At 40.1% G+C, this 18,109-nt stretch overlaps 1 protein-coding gene across 2 annotated transcripts in view; it reads right to left on the bottom strand.

Moving 5' to 3' along the window:
* Nucleotides 1–18,109, bottom strand: part of LOC119909204 (protein eva-1 homolog A) — a 76,607-nt gene that overhangs the window by 2,599 nt on the left and 55,899 nt on the right. For both annotated transcript variants that reach the window (XM_038727309.1, XM_038727310.1), the window contains 2 exons: nt 2,948–3,082; nt 592–762 (listed from right to left, as the gene is read on the bottom strand). In XM_038727309.1, the coding sequence (XP_038583237.1) occupies nt 592–762; nt 2,948–3,082 (306 nt within the window). The remainder of the gene's footprint in view (nt 1–591; nt 763–2,947; nt 3,083–18,109) is intronic.

The following is an 18,109-nucleotide window of genomic DNA, read 5'->3' as shown; positions in this document are numbered from 1 at the left end:
CCTTTCTATTCATTTCTACTGAGGTTTTCACACATTAGACCCTCAGACAATTGTAATGTTCCACATGAAAAGAGCCTAACTGCAAATATTAGTAACACATGTGTTAAACAGATTCAGTTTAGTCACACTTACAGGTCATATGTTTTTTTGATTGGTGTTACTATTCCTCAGTACAAGGCATTCTATATATGCAGATCATAACATTAGATCGCAGCTTACAAATGTGAGAAAACCTTACATAGGTTTACCCTCCATTACACATTACAGTGCATGGAGTGTATGCTTATTTGACTGTATGAACTATGTATTTCACTATGTATAAACTGTTTATTTGAGTGGGAGGTAATAAAACAGGAAGTATCAAAACACTGAAACTATTGTAGCGTCGGTTCTAGCACCTGGCTGAAGCAGGTGACAGAGTGTGTATATGTAGTCGTTATCTCCGCCTAACATCTGCATTCCTCTGGCCCACATTTATCCACCTTTCAGTCCCAGGAAAAAAGGAAATGGGGGATATTACCAAAAGATAGCATGCCACACATGTGTACCACACATGTGATGTCACATAAGATTTTATGAAGGTTGCCCTACCTGATACGTAAGTGTAGGCTGCCAGTGCGTTGCTGATGAGGGCCATCTTGGTGCTAGAGGTGGAGTTGATGATGGGATTCATGCCTCTGGGCCGTAGAGGTCTTTCTCCTCCTCCTCCTGCTTCTGAAAACTTCTCCTCGTTGGGGTTTGTCTCCCTAACCTTCTTCCTATCTGTAAAAGACAACAGAGCAGGAAAGTTCAGTTTAACAACACAAAGCAGACTATATTCTAAGAGGAAAGTGAGTCGTTCATATAGCATTTCGATTCTGTATTAAGACACAGACGTTTTTGAAAAGTTTCATTTGTAGACAGAACATGACTACACGAGATAAAAATCTGTAGACCCACATACATATGCTCACAAGGAGTGTGTTCATTACCACACGTACAGTCAGACTTCGACGGCACTGGCTGGGTAATGTACAGTAAAATATGAGTGTACTGTCTCTGAGGTATAGTGACTACAGCATTCAGACTACTGAGTCATCAGCAGTCTCTCAGCAGTTTTCGATTTTTAGGAGATATGCTTCTGTTAAAAAGATTCATCACGCATTAAAAAACACACACATGTTCACAGGGAGTCGTGTGAAGATAGCACAACATCCGCTTCCGTCAAATTCATTCTGACTCAGGTCATTAAGAAATGGAGAGCCACATGGGAATAGTTTGCACCCTGGCAACATTTCAAAAGCTCCCCTCAAATCTCAGAAAACAATCTATTTATAGACAAAAGAACAACGGTTTCCTCCTCTGGACTTTCATCACAGCACAGCTTCCTTCAGTGTTTACACGCTGGCTCGTGCTGTCCATGCAAGAGTCGAGGAGTTGAGATGAGAGAACAGAGGAGCACAGAGTGATTTGATTACTTAGGTTCATACTGATTTTCTGAGCACAGTCGCCTCTAATTAACCTGAAGTGGGCTTAAGTGGGATGGTGTAACTACTGTAACTTTAGCTCCATGAATAAGCAATGCCTCAACTTAAAAAAAACAACAACCCTTAAGCTAAGACAGCTGAAATAAACAGCAGCATTTAGTTCAGTGGCGTAAGCCAAAACTCTGTGTGCATGTGTGAACAGTCATATTTACATGGTTGATTTTTTTTGTCAGTGTAGGTAAGTGTGTTTTGGTGTACTGACACACACACCAATGACCTCTAATTGCAGAGTCTCTAAGGTGTGTCAGGCTCTCTCCTTTATCTGATAAATGCAGTTTAAACTGGATTTGCTCACTGAGGAGGTAAATGTTTCCACCTGGTCCCACTGCTGTGGTGCACACATCAGCTAACATTCAATCAATAGACTGCAATCTCTCTTTCTAACACATAAAAATAGAAAACACTGAGAAAATACAGGATACATAATGATGGAAATGCAGTAGTAGTTTTGATATGATATATTCAGGTGAAATAATTATTAATAATCCAATTATTTTTATTTTAAATCATAATAATTTAATGACATTTTAACAATAATAAATCCTAAACTCTTTTGCAGAAAATATGACAAATCTGCATCTGGATTTTCTCCTTCTGACAGAGCCAGGCTAGTTTTTCCCCCCCCGTTTCCAGTCTTTGTGCTTTGTGCTAAGCTAATTGGCTGTTAGCTGTAGCTTTGTATTTACTGCAAAGATATGACAGTGTTATCAATTTTCTCATCTCGTTTATGGCAAGAAAGCAATTTAGCGTATTTCCCAAAGTGTCAAACTATTCCTTTAAGAAATACAGTGTGTTGTGAAATTGGTGATGGTGCAAGGAAGTGAAGCCATTCATGCGTTAGGAACGGTCAGCACTACAGCACACATCTCCTATCCGCTCCCTCTCTGAGTTCCTCATTCATTCAGTCTCTCCTCCTAATTAGTACAGTGCCGGTAGCTAAGCAGAGTACTTAGCGTGCTGGACGCAGGCCACTATCCCTCATGAATAAAGCTTTGTTTAAGTTTCCTTCCTTGCTGGCATCTCCTTTTTGCACTCTTTCATTTCATTGTTCTAGCTCCGTCTTCTCCCTCTTTCCCTCTATGGGAGTTTGACCGTATAACAGACTGATTCAGACTGGTCACATGTAAGCGCAATCATTAGCTCTTGGAAAGCAGTATATTTTTAAGAATTTATTTATTCAATACTATTTATTTTTAAGAATAAATAGCTCAAACTGATGGCTCTGCTAGGATATATATGGACACAGTGTGACTTTAAATATATATATATCTATGCCCTGATTTGAGACCTAAATTACTGTTTCTCTTTATGTCTGGGAGGCCTTGGGACTGTTTAGTGTTAACTGCTCACCATGGGAGGCTGTGAGTGTGTGTCAGTGTGTGAGAGAGTTAAAAAGCTTATGTGTTTGACATTTTGCTCACCTGCAACAGTGTCAGGGCTTTTGACTGAGCTCCCCTCCGGAGGGCTGTCTCCCACTATGTTGGGGTCATGGGCACTGGGGGGAGGAGAGTACACCGGCGGTCTGGGTCCCTGCTCCTTGAGCAACTTCTTTGGGACTTTAAAGAGAAAGAGAGGTGGAGCAAAAGTGGGGGAGTTTGGGGATGAGGGAATCAAAGAAAGATACATAGAGGATTATTAGATGATGTCTACTTTGAAAAGGAGATGCATAGTAGTCATTTCTATTAAACTTCTGCTTCAACTTCAATATTATCTACTCATATTCATTTATCATAGATATATTGGTATAAGCAATATGTGTAATATTCAAAAAGAAATAACATATACAATACATATATATTTTACAGGTTGCGTTCTTATGCATTTTTGACCTATATTTTTTTTGTATTTTTTGTAGGTTGATACAATTTTATGTATTTAAAACATTGTTGAAACCTGCAATAACAGACTTTTGTAGCCATTTGGGTGTGGGGGAAACAAGGTGTAAATAATATTATTAATACTATTTGCACATCACAAACAAACGGGGCCAAATTTAAATTAATTTGGAGTATGGATGGCCAATATTCACTCGGTCTCCACCATCTCCTGGATATATATGGATCTTCAGCTGCTAAATGTTCCACTATGCTATGTGGCACCAAATTACTTCATTGATCAAAAATAATACCGCATACACTTAAAACAATGAATTGATTATGAAAATTGTTGCCAGTTTATTTTCTGTTGAAGAATAAATTGACAATTTCAGCTCTAATCTGGGCTACAGTTTGTATAAGGATAGCCAACATTTCCTATTGTCTTAACTTAAAAATAGTTATTTATTTGTTACATGTTTCATCTATTTTTTTCTTTGTCGCATTGTTTACATTTTAATTTGTAAAAGCAACGGATTCACAGATGAAATTCTTCTCCTCACTCGTGTGTATACAGCTGTATAATCTACATTTTATAGTAGATTCTGTTGATCGAATGAGACAGTTGTAAATAGCACGATGGCCGTGATTCACACACTCCTCCTGACCTTGCACTCTGATTCCCGAAAGTTATGCTGCCCCCTCCTCCTCGCCCCCTTCACATCCCCCAACCTCACAGTGTCCTGTGAGTCAGGGAGTCTGCACTCTTCTCCCCCACAGACAAACCCACAACGCAGTGAGCTATACATTCCTGCCCGCTCACATGTGGTTTTGGAGGCTGGGCCACGCTCCGGTCACTGTGTTTGTCTGCCCTGTCAGATCGGTGGTGATTTACAGCCTAGCAAATGACCGTCTGTCCAGCTTTCTGTCTGTCTGCCATTCTTGCTCTGGACAAACAAATAGACTGTGACAAATAATAGGCTACCTGCTTTTGCTGACATCACTACCACTAATAGTGAAATTGTGACATGTGATTTAGGGTAAAAATGGACCATTTGTTTAAACGCTGATGAATAAACACACTGATCAAATTTCCAGAGACGGATTTTGGCTGCAGTCCAAGAGTCAATCAAAGTGGAGGAAGGAGCAGAGCAGACCTCACAAAGCCCCTCTCCACTGGATCCTACGTGTGCGCTGAGCACATTACAAGAATTTTCCAATCGTAAGCAATGAGGAAAAGACTCAGCAAGAACATTTAACTACTAACATTTATTGTACAGTACAGTATTAGCTAGTTGACAGTAGAGATTAACAGGATATTTGGTGGGAGGACACTCTGGGCATGGCACTTGCACACATATGACTTGACACACACATAACAACAGCTATCTTTGAGCAGTATATATGTAAAGATGGGGACTTAATGGATGTTGGTTTGTGGTCCACCTGCACCTAAGCTCCTAAAAAGCATCATCCTGCATGGCTGGCTGGCTTGCTACCTAAGATCACTAAAATAACGATAGACTCATGCAGCTTTACAGGTTGTCGTAACATGACTTAAAATTCACTATGATTATCACGGTACCTCAGCTCAGTTACATCTTGCAGAATCAATTGTTGTGGTATTTTGCTACTATATTGATTAAATTTGTGCTGTGATTTGCACCAAGAAAAGCAAACATAGAAACGCAAAATTCAGTATTTAATTATTAGTAGGCCATTTCTCCACTGAGAAAATTGGAAGTTAATAGTTTGGTTAAACTTAAATTAGATAAAGCAAATGCAGATGCAGGAATGTTTTGTATCAGTTATAACACGCTGCATGAAAGAGATTTGGGTCCTTCACTCACACAAGTAACAATTACAGCTGCATCTATATTGTGCAACCACTGCATGCTCTAATTGCTTAACTGGGTTCAAAGTTGAGTAATGTTTTCCTGAACACACTGAGTTCATAACTTTCTAAAATTGCCTTTCCCTGTAGAATAGCCAATGAGATCAGGGATTGGTTAACTTATCTAAGAAAGAGTTTTGCAAAGTCACACACTAGTGCTCTCTAACTTATTTTGCCATACATACCATAGTATCTTTTGTCAACTGAACAGAGGGAGCTGTGTGCAACAATGTATGTGTGAGAGGCTACGTTTTTGATGCTATCTTATTTCAGCCAATCGACAAAGCCGGTTTACTAAAACTTGCAGACTTCAAAGAGCTCTGCTGAAGCTGCTTCCAGCCTTTGCTTTTTTTTCTTGCCATAAGCAAAAGGGCAGGAGGTTGATGCCAGACTAATAGAAGTAGTAAATGATTTCTGGTCTTTCTTTCAATCTGCTTAGACAGGTTCACCTTACTGCATCAGAATTCATATGCTGCCAGGTGAAGTTGCCAGTTGTAGAAACGCATACTCTTACATTTAAATATCTTTCTGTAATCGCATCATTTCATGTGGCAAACCGCACAAATCTGTCACCTAAATAGGTTAAAAAGCAAGAATGTGAAACCCCACTTCATCCAGGGCTGGTTGGCACAAACTAAACAGAGCTCCCCACATGTGAAGGTGAACAAGGCAGGGAAATGAAGAAATGGGATTCAGCCTGGCAGCTCCCCCTGTCCTTCCTCATCAGTCTGACACACTAATGATGGGTCTTAAAACTCCCCCCACTGCCACGCTGCCACCAGTGCCACGCCACGCCTTGATTATAGCCTTCTGATTGGCCCTAATTGGCTGCACATGTGGCCCAGGGTCACAGCTGAGAGACGCCATGATGTGACACACACACACATACACAAACGCTCTCTAACACATTTTTACACAATTAAGAAACACATAATTGACATACGTCCACGCATACAAAGGTGCATGCACACTCACACAGCAATACCAGATGCATGTGCATGCACAGAACACATATGGATGACTTAGCTGAAATTTGTGCAAATGCCCACAATCACTTGTTTGACATCAGAATATATATCCTTCCAAGCAGCCATTTCTCAAGTTATGTTATTCTATGGGCTTACTTTGTTGGCAAAACCCAGTATGGTATAGTAAATTGACTGCTGCTTGTCTAAAAATAATTGTCAAAAAGCTAAAACCTCTCGAAGCAAAAGGCCGCAAACCACACTTCAGGAGCCAAGCAGTAAAAACCTGAACCAGTAAAAGAGAGAAAGAGGAGTGCAAGGGAGAGAAACCGAGGACATAAATGACAGCCTGCATTATAATGGCATGGTCACATAAACGTATGGCAAATGAGTCCTCACAATTCTTAATATAACTCCACTAAATGGGACCTTTGCCTGCGCTGTACCTCTCACAGCCCTGGATCGCCACGGGGAGCGAAGATACAAGGCGGGAAAGAGTGCCCATAACAATTGCCCGTGTTTACACTGGCAGAACCCGGCTTTGTTTTCACTGGGCTCTGCAGGCCAGTGTGTGTTTGTGTGTGTGTGTGTGCATGTCTGTATGTGTCTGTTTATGGGCCATGTGCTGACCGATGCAGAACACAGTTGGGACAAAGCTCTGTAAGCCAGAGGGGTTTAATGAAATATTAAACCACGCTAAATCTGAGATGAGATCAGACCTGTGCCAATAAGTTGAAAATACTTTAGCTTTTATGAGTATACATGGGGGGGCTGCTGGGTACTAAAAATATTGGAGATTGTTTTAGGGTCATTCTTTAATGCTTGGTCTGCTTTAGCTCTCTGAGATTTTGGTGCTAAAAAAGACAGCTCAACCCTACACTATGATTCTGTAATGCTGTCTAACTGTATTAAACTCTATCCTGGGTGAAGCAAAAGTCAAGAATTATGCACAACTTGACCCAGGTCTGGTTGGTACGTATTGTATATAAATAAAACTACAGTTAAAGATAGGGAGAACTTGTAAGAAACTGTACAACAGAGTGTGTACAACATACACTTTTGACAGGAAATGGGATTCATTTGTAGCTACTTGAAGATATGGAGTTTTGTTCCAAATCAGATATAAACTGTTTGACAAATAGCACAAATCTAAAATTAGTTGTGGATAACTTAACAGCTTAGATGACAAAATGCATAATCCTTCGGGGGAATATTTTCCATTCAAATGGATATATAGCTTTTTGGGGAAAAAAGGGTGCACTGAAACAATTTGCCAGTATGTGTGTGCATGTGTGTAAAACGTCTGGTTTCAATCAGCACACAGCCAGTGCCTACTTAATCTACAACATTAAAGTGCTGTCTGAGACCCACTTGATACACACACACACACACACACACACACACACACACACACACACACACACACACACACACTGCCTCAAAAACTCAAATCACTGTTTATAGACACACTTAGACTCACAAAATGCATTTTATTCTGTTTTAGCTTTCTCCTACTTCCCGCTCAGACACCACACAGACATGCAGATATCTGCCCGCTCACATTCAGGAGCCCATCTACCTAGCCACACCCACACCCAACCACCAACAAACACAATCATTTTTCACTTAGCTAATGGCACTCCTGCAAAACAACACGCAAGGTGAATAGGGCAGAAAAGTTAGGTGTTAAGATGACATTCCTCCTCTGCCTCCCTTCTCCTTTTTTTCTTCCAACCCCCAGCGTAACACTCAGCAGCTGACAGGAGTGTGTGTGTGTCTATGTGTGAAGGTTTGCGCATTTTTGACAGCACCCTTTATGCAACAGATGGTTTGTCTATTCATTATAACGGACAAAATTGTGTATTGTTATGATGAGTATGGCACAGTACAACGATGTGTGTGTATGTGTGAGTGGTACAAACCTCCCTGACCAGAGCCAAGCTGAGTCATCTGTCATGTTTATCTTCCCCTAAATGAACACACCATCCCGACCTCACTTGTTGCATGTGCGCTACTGCCTACACATTTAAATGCATGTGTGCTTTCATGACTGAGTGAGAGCATGTGTATCGTAGGACATGATTAACACACTTGTTCTTGTCTTGTGTAGACCAGGTTTAAGGTCTTGTAATGTGAACTCTATCAAGGGACTAGGGGTCTGAGCTGAGGGCTTTTCCTGGTTCTGCTCCATTTTTATGTTAGTGTGGGCAATCTAACTACTTTATTAGGTTTTTTGGTACGTGTGTGTCTGCTAGAGAGTTACAACATACACTGGGACTGTGGTAACCTTAAAGGAGTCTTAAAGGAGCATACCGGTGGTTTTGAAAGTTTTAGAACCATTAACTATAAACTACATCTAATTTACATGACTTTCGACAATTCCCCAAAGCACGCCATTAATTTAAGACTTAATTCCCACTTTCAAGTCAGCCATTGATATATATTCACTTTACTAAACGAAGCACAAAACAGCTAGAGATCACGTGCAGCCATAAAAACATGGAGGCTTGGATTTGCATATTTCAGTGTGAGCATCTTAACCCTCGATGAAGTGTTGGAACAGATACAGAACATATGGATGATATTTTAACATACAAATTTAGACAAACTTTTGGGAACATTTAAGAGGAAATCAAGTGGTTAAAATCATAAAATCAGTAAGTTGCCTTTTAATATCTATACACAAAAATTAATATAAGTTGATGAACGTTACTAGGCAAATTGCCATCAATGTGCCCTTTAGCAAGGCACTTCACCCCAAAAAGCTAAAGTGAGCATGTGTAACTGTATGAATAAGAAGCAGGAACAGGTCAGAAAAGAAAACCTACACAAAAGTTCAGCTTTGTTTTTTGGCTCAGATGCACAAATGCTTAATCAAATCAGTGGTCTCAAGTTATCCAGTCAGCGTGGATTGTGTAGGCTAAAAAAAATCTTAGTTGGCAGGAGCGTCTTGTGACAAAATCTCTGCACTAGGGAGGCTTGTATTCATGTTTTATTCTTTAATACAGGTATATATTTATATAACGCTCATGCAAAGCAAGACATACTGTAGCTGAATGGTGACACAGTCTAAAAGTATCCAGAGTCGGCGTAGTGAAGGTTGGGAGTACATTCCAGGATGGAGAGAGTGGAACAACTCAACCCCCAATCCTGCCTCACTGAGTCCCCTACCCTACATTCAACTGCAAAGCATAGAATTTTTCCCCCATTTACTTTAATGGATAACACACATCCCGCTGCTGTGAGACACCCACAAATGCAAATGTATGCACACACACATACGCCACAGCATGGGTTCTGAGCGTAATCACTCTCACTTCACCACAGCCATCAGTTATAATCCAAAATCCCAGCTGTTTTGGCTATTTAAACACTCCTCATACACCGCACATGTGCACGCACACACAGTTGGTGTCATTAATATAGATGCAGAGACGGGAATAGATGCTCTGTTGACAGTGTGGGGTCATAACAATCAGTGAGAAAATCACCCCGTTGCGGAGCTCACCCTCAGACCCCACACAGACACACATGCTCAAATCTTGCTGATGCCTTTAACACTGATAATATTCACAACCTCAGTACCAGTTTGAAATACGCAAAAACAGGTTGTGCTGAGCATAATAATCACATTACACAACTCACATCACTATAAACCTATCAAATCAAACACAAGCCTACATTGGCCTTTTTGTTAGCCTGTAATGTCACTTATTCTGTATCATGTATTTGTCTGATTCTACTGTTAACAGACTGAATGTTTAGCTTTACAAGGTCCTCTTATAAAAACAGGTCTAGCAGGATTCACTCACAACTGCCCAGAGGTAAACTGTAATCTAATATTTTTAAGACAGAATTTATCAGTGCTTATTTTAAATGTAAAAAAAACCCTACATAAAACTGTGTAACTAGATTTTTAACAAAGTTATTTAACTAAATACATTTAAGATACAATTTACAGCACAATCTCTCTGCAGTTTAATATTTTTTTCAACTTAACAGACTTAATTAGAACGATTCCAGTGTATAATCAGCAGCCCATTTCCTTAACCTTCTATTACCAGAAAAAAATCTGAGCTTTTTGCACTAAAAGGACCTTTGACATATTATTTATTTACGCCTGCTGTAAGCCTTGTGTACTGTAAACTATGGTGACTGGGATTTTCTTGCAATAGGGACTTTTCAGTTCATCATGGAGACATACAATTAAAGTAAAGTCAAATAGGAAGTCTTTAGATTTCTATATAGATGCTATATACTTAAAGTACTAGTGCTTACTGTAACACTATAATTTTGAAAGTCTACTGTCCATAGCATGAACATGACCTGTGACCCTGCCAACTGCCACAACTTTATTGGCTGGACATGGGAGGGACTGGTCTACTGTTGAAGTCAGCACAGCCTCATCATTATCTGATGTTCCACTGGGTCAACAAGGATGTGACCAACGCTGAATCATCAAACCATGCCGTCCGCCCAAACTCACTCCCTCATATCAGAGTTGTGAGGTAATGGGGATACTTGGTTTTGGTTGGGTCCGAGAGCTGCTGAGGTCGCCAAATGACTTGTGAAAACAGTCAAGACCGAGATTGTCATTTGTGGTCGCTGACATGGAACTGACAGAGGATGGATAGTGGCAGGACTTGTCTAGGCACGATCATGACAGAAATAAAGGCAGCAACATTCAACAAGCATGTTCCAACATATGTCGCGGCTGATATAAACAACGGTGCTATCTTTAGCAGGAGGGAACAACTGGTCGTACATGGCAGTTCATAAAATCAGCACTTGGAAACATTAACGTCTACTGGGACCTCAGGAATGAATGACATTTTTTAGCTTAACGTAGCCCTCTCAATATACAGTACCAATGGGTCTCTATTTTAGTGTAGTCTTTGTTAATGTGTGACAGTTTGAGATGAATGTTGACTGTCGGCATTCCTTCTTTCTCTCTCAATCTCTGATGGTGGTGCTCTGTCCAATAGGGGAGGGTGGATTGATACCTAAAGTCTCATTAGTTCTGATAATCCACACAATTAACATTAGTTATTTACTTTTAAAAACTCTTGTGCTTTTAAAAATGTATATGATTAAGTACTTAACAGGAAATAATAAAAACATGTCTATTGTTTGACAAGTAACTTGGTGGTAAAGAAAATCGATTCTGAGGAAGCCTATTAATGCATGCATTAACCTCATAATTGACACTTTGCTCTCCCCTACATGATAATACATTAGCTGCTTAATCATAGTAAAATAGTAATTTAGCAAGTATATTCCGCGATTCTGGTTCATGGTATTGCTAGTTATTGGATCAAAGCCAAATTTTGTGGAATCACCCACTCTTTCAAAGCAGCCATGTCACATGTGTGTGAAACTCAACACAAAATACAACATGAATAATGTGTAGGGTTGAAACAATAAAGACGGAGCTAGGAAGCATGATGAAGCAAATACGATTGTGGGTGCCTCATAAATGATATATACACCTTAAAAACTGAAATGTAGCAGGAACGTAAAACTGTGATAAAAATTCTAAGCTTAAGGTTCACTAATGCCTCATTTCCACTGCATGGTACAGCATGGCTTGACTTGCTTGGAAGTGTTCTTTTTTGGTTTTCATTTGGCAAAGGTTGTGGATAGTACCTGGTATTTATTTTGGTCGAGGTTCCAAGTAAGCTGAGCCGACAGAAAAAGGTGGAATTTAAAACACAGCAGACCACTGATTGGTCAGAGAGAATAGCCACTAGAATCATCACATGCGTGACACGAGACATCCTGCACAAACCATACCGTTACATTGTCAAATTATCACATGAATAAAGTCCTGTACTTAGGTTATGTGATGAAACCTGAGCATGTTCCACTCGATAAAGAAGGGGCTTGATGAGATGGCTTGAGGATCAGCTAAGCAAATGAACCTTAGAGATTAGAGTTTATATGCACTCCCAAGGTTAAGACTGTACCGACTTTTTAAAAACCCACTTCCAAAACATCATTAATTCGAGAAATCAACAATTTTAAAATGGAAACAAACGGATGAGATAGAGTTGTTGTAACTGCCACACATTGTCAGTTTAGTTTCTAATTGTCTACCTTGTTATTTTTGGTTTCTACCTATACAAATATAGTATTTCTAGAGGCGGAACTAATGACTAACCATCTAGTGTTCTACACGTCATAATTAATCAACACCTTGCAAGCAAAGCGCCAAGGAAGCATGGCATAAGATAAGCTCTCAAGCTAAGTTTAATGATTAAGCATATACAAATACACAGTATATATACAGTATATAACCTAGAAGAAAGTAGACAAGATTGAGTCATCTTTACACTAATAATGCAATATTGTACTGATGGATATTGGCCCTGTGGCTGGTAAAGTAAGGTCACTGAGTTCCACACATTTGGAAATCCAACTATATTAAATGGACAATAAACACTATTGTGAGTTGAGGCAGTAAGTGGGACCACAGCATGTAAGCATGGTCGAGATAATGAAAGAGTATGATCTCAGAGTCACGTGCAGTGTTTTACGATACTCTCCATAAACACATTGGCTTTTCAGTAAACACCATAAAGGACTAGATTAGATTACAAGCCATTGTACAAAATGACAGAGGATATATCCATAACAAATGACACAGAAGAGAATGTTTTAGCATCTGTATGTCATTATATGCTCTATGATATGATGCACGTCATCACACTCCATTGCTCCCTCTTTATCATGTTGATAAGACACAACCACCTGCCTCATATGCTTGTCTATCAAAGGTGCTTCTGTGCCCTGTCATTGTCATTGTCAGGTAATTAGGCGAGCCCTTGGTGAGAGTGAATCACAACCGTTGGTTTTCAGTAATACCATACCTCTTCCACAGAGGAAGAAACCATGAAAACCTAAGCACTGTGTGGGAGTTGGCGTGTTGTGTATAAGAAGGAGAGGCATGTTTTTTTACCCACGTGCTGACAGGGTGCTGGGCTGTATTAGCGGTCTGGCCTGGACAGAGATAATGACAGTGAGGTCTGGGTCAGCCTGAGTCTGTCATCGGTCTTATCACCACAAATACACATGGCACAGGCACATTACCCACCACCTTTTGTTTAGTCTGCTACTTCAACGCTGGGTTGGAGCTATGTATTGTTTGAATGTTTTTTGATACTGATAACAGTGTCCATACCTGATTTTCAGTAACAATACCAACATTTTTTGGTACATTCCTTTAAGAATAACTACAAAAGAGCACAAATTTGAACAAGCAATTGATACTTGGTGCTATGGACTAACTTCAGATGGTATCAAAAACAGCAGTGATGTTTGATAGCAAGCTCTAGACTGGACTAAAAATGTCCTATTTGAGCAGACTTTTGACATTACTTTACTTTGGGCTATTATTAGAACTAACTCCGAAAATAGACATTAGTAGGCGGGTGCTATCACACCCTACACACTGAGCAGCTGTTTGTGATCAAGAGAGAAGAGAAATGGTGATGAAAGAGGAAAAGAGAGGAGAATAACCTCCATAAACATTTCCTTTCCTTTCTACCCTTCCGGCTTTAGTTTCTTGGCATACGGGTGCTCCGAATACTACTGGGTTTCTTGCATAAACACATGCAATTATGCATACACTTCACATAAATAGATGGTGATATAACTTTAGTTTTATAACTTCAGTTTTAGAATTTTGTCCTATGTGCGGGCAAAACTTCGGCCTTTCTGTCCTCTGCTGCAGATATTTTCTGGGTACAGCTGGTTATCTGTTTGTCCTGCTGTGTCCTGTCTTCTTTTGTCCCACCAACTTAGCCACGGTCTTAAAACAGCTTGAGCCGCAACAGATGCAGATGCATGTCCTCAGGGTTAAGAGTGGAGTGAGAAAGAGCACGAGAAAAACAGACAGAGAAAGTGGTGATAGACACAGAGGCTGCCAGAGACACTTTTACAAGAGTCTTTAAAACAAACACCTGCTGCCATGGCTGAAGTGCCTGGGGAGCTTCAGAGAACCTGCAGTCTGTAACCGCACAGCTGTGATTAGATAATGAAACTGAGCTAACAGAGTTACAATATTACAAAATAGCTCTCAAATTCTCAAGTCTCAAATAGATTTCCTGTACAAGCACAAGGAAACACACAGCTCAAACATGCAGCCAAGGCTGTAGTGGAGGGTAAATGCACATAGAACACCCACCAACCTCTAAAATTCACCACCTATGAGGATTTTTGCATAGTTTACATCCGTTAGTGTCCTCAAACTGGGTAATCTCTCATAGTTTCTTTTGCAAATTCTAGGATTGGCCAGTTTGCTCTTCAAAGTGTATCCTTATGTGACCACTGAGACCTTTGTATACCATCAACTTACTTGAGCAACATGGGAATTAAAAGGCCAAAAAGCACCGCTAAAAGCCACGAGTGTGTTCACTACTCTCATTGGTTAGCGGTGTCTGTAGTGTGAGCAGGAATGTAACATGGGAAGAAGGTCCTGAGGTCCTATCTGCCCAAACATCAAGAAAGCAACATACTTTGTTGCTAGCCCAGGTCAGACCTTGATTCATTCTCCCTCTAGTTGCTGGAAACTGTTAATTTCATTCAACCACATCCCCATATGTAAAGGGCACCTGGCTATGAGAGACGGTTAGTAAAGTATGCCTTGCAATTGGTTCAGAACGAAGTCCAATCACGTTCCCAGCACAAAAGAAAATGCCCCAGAATTTGTGACTGGACTGAGACCACTCAGTTCAGCTGTTTTAGTTTGCACCCAAGTATAATTGCTGTATTCATATCTACCCAAACATATCGCATCAAGGGGGAATACAAACTAGTCTGATTCAACGCAGGAATGCAGGTTTGAAAATGCTCTAAAAAAACTGAAACTAGCATAAACATTTGCTGGAGAAAGTCAGAGTCAGGAGGCTGGACATGTGTCTGAAATGTGCTGCAACAAATAATAATTTGTCAGATAAAAAAAACACAAAGTAAGCTAATAGCTAGTAGTTATTAATGCTATCATTCCCAGCAATCAAGTGAGACGATTATCTTACTATTAGTCATCATTTCAACAGCTCTGGTCCTTACAAGCAAAATTACTAAGTGTGCCTGGTTGTAACACCTCCAGAAGTGCTGTTACTGTATGGTTATCCGAGCAATATACGCATTAAAGTTTGGATGTGTCCCACTCTCCTTAAAGACGAAAAGTAGTAAAGAGCTCATGTCAAGTTGCCTATATTATTTATTGGTCCTGGTGGTTATGAATTGTTAATTGTTATTTGATTTTGGAATTACCCTGGTTACTGTGAAAAAGAAAATTTGCAACACATCTACATTTGAAGCTAATAAATGTAAGCATGACAAAACTGCAGTGATGCTAAAGGATAGAAGGATAGAGTAGCTGACAAAAGGTAGAGATTACCCACCCTTCTTCAACAAAAAATTTTGAAGAAGTGACACCCGGGTCACACTTGACACCTTAACTCATACACACATTATGCAGAACACCTTTCCAGCACATACATTCAACCCTGACACAGAAGAAGACAAGAAGTAAGAGTGGGAGGGATGGAGAGAAGAGAAAATGATGGCTTTCCCTGAGGGTGATGCAGACAGGTCAGCTTTAAACCACACAGTCTGAAACATTTGTATCTGTACAGAATGGGGACTACAAATGACACTTGTAATGGAGAAGGAACATGATGACAGAAATTTAAAGCAATAATTTGACATTTTGGAACATAATATATTTGCATTTTTGCTGAGAGTTTGGATTGGCTGGGAGTAGTAGCCAGCAACCACTGGAGACTCCAGAAATGGTTCGGCACATAATCCTGTGTAAAAACGCGAACTGCTGTTTTTACACTTTGGTTTTTGACAGGTTAAACAAATGAGATATAACATATTAATTAGTGAGCTTTAGAGTTGCCGGTGGGAGGATTTTGTTATGTTTGGACCAGTTTCCAGCTAAGTTAAGCTAAGCTATTTCACAAGATTTTCTTCTATTCTATTCTTTTAAATATCTGCCAATAAATGTTTTATTTATGCTTATGGATTATAATGCTTTATTTACTGACTCAATAATTTCACCATAACATTTTAATGCATTTTTAAGTGTCATGCAGTATATTGTGAAATGGTTCTAGCAGGGTCATGGATATGCTAAACGTTGGGAGGAGCCAGAGTAGACTAGGATTCTTTTGGTTGAGGACCACCCATGCATTCTTCAATAGTGACCTTTATAGGGAAACTGTCATATTAACATTGACAGGCATTTTATTAAGCTAATGAAAGAGTAGAAATCTTGCAATCATAACACCGAACATGTGGTTGCCTGTAACATTTCTAAAGGGGGTCTAAGGGGTGTTAAAACTGTTTGTACTTTTATTATCTAAGAAATCACATGTAGCTATTGCAACGTTTGTTCTGACAAGTGTACTGTTTCTCTCTTTCTGTGGCTGATATATTTATTTTGTTCTTAGAGAGCACACTTAGTTTTCTACATATTTTCTATACCAACATAACAACATTGTTCATTAACTTTGGCTAGAAGGGCTTAACTAACTTAACCTAAATGTATGTTGTTTAAAGAACAAATTGCTACTTCCTGATAATATGTCAAAAAGTGCAAGTCAATTCACTGGAAAACAACTTCTCCTCCTCTCGTCTTCCAAGTGGCCTACTCTGAACTACAGGGGATATGGCACTGACAACAACAGCGCCCTGATGAATGATTGCCTGCATCAGCAAGCTACCAAAATTGTGGATCGCATAAAAGCAGCATCCGAAAATTTGACTGGTTTGGCTAAGGCCGCACCAGACCTTCGGAGGCCTGGACCCACAGTGGCCTCGCTAAACAAACACAACTTGGAGGTCTGGCTTCGCTTTAGCTGACGAACGTCATTATGCACGTCGATTAAAAACAAACACACTGCCAGGGAGAGACGTCCAGCTTTTCAGTGTGGACCCACGGGTGGAAAATCCCCATCTGACAGGGTTAGACAAGGAAAAAGAGAGTGAAAAAGTGAAAGAGACTAAGAACTGGGGCTATTTTTGCCTGATAGACAGGATAGTCTAATTATTTTTTCATTTGTTCGTGGAGCTGTCTAATGCCAAGATGCCAACTTACCACTTAAACAATTGAAATGGCAGTAAACTCACTAGACTTTCACTTTCCCTCCTTCACTGTCATAGAGAGCAAGTGAAACAAGAGAGTGGGGATTATCCCGGTTCATCCAGCCAGCTCTATTACTGTTATTAGTGGAGAAAAGCCAAGATCCAGACAGAGACCGAACAGACTTGAGAAAACCCCATTTCCATACTTAATTAGACAACCACAAGCTTCAAGATTTTAGATATGTATTACCTTCTCTGTGCACAGGCTTCTTCAGTATTTTTAATTTAAGAAACAGACAGAAAGAGCATTATTTCACATTCCATACAAAATATATGTGAAAAAGATGTGATGGCTGCGACAGAAAATAACACTCAATATGAATCAATGATGCACAAGTCAGCGGTTCCCACACACTTCAGGGGAAGCGTGTCTTCTATATCACACTTGAATCACATGAGAGCACATGAGCCAGTTTGTACCAACATAAAAGACTAGCTGTATTGGTATAGCAGCTAATCATAAACCCTGCAATAGCACACACACACACACACACCTCAAGAGTAACATAACCCAATTGGGCAGTGGTGTCATGTTGCAGACAGGAAACAGATGGCCTGCTGGGAAAAAAAGGGGAAAAAAGCACACCAAAGAAGGCCAGAGAGAATGCTTCCCTCCCTGTTTTTCTCCATCTCTCCTTCCATCCTCCCTTCATACTCGGTTGGAAGGAAAAGGAAGACTGAGGCTGTGGTGGTGTTTGGAGGCGAGATCAGTGAGCTCTGGCTCGAGATCAGAGTGATGGGAGTTCTCAGGGA

This window comes from Micropterus salmoides, unplaced genomic scaffold, assembly GCF_014851395.1.
Source record: "Micropterus salmoides isolate LMB-PRFRI ecotype aquatic unplaced genomic scaffold, ASM1485139v1 Ms_hic_scaffold_18, whole genome shotgun sequence".
In the NCBI taxonomy this organism is placed as follows: domain Eukaryota; kingdom Metazoa; phylum Chordata; class Actinopteri; order Centrarchiformes; family Centrarchidae; genus Micropterus; species Micropterus salmoides.
Note: the sequence above shows the minus strand (reverse complement) of the source record. Positions and strands in the feature narration are given on the sequence as shown.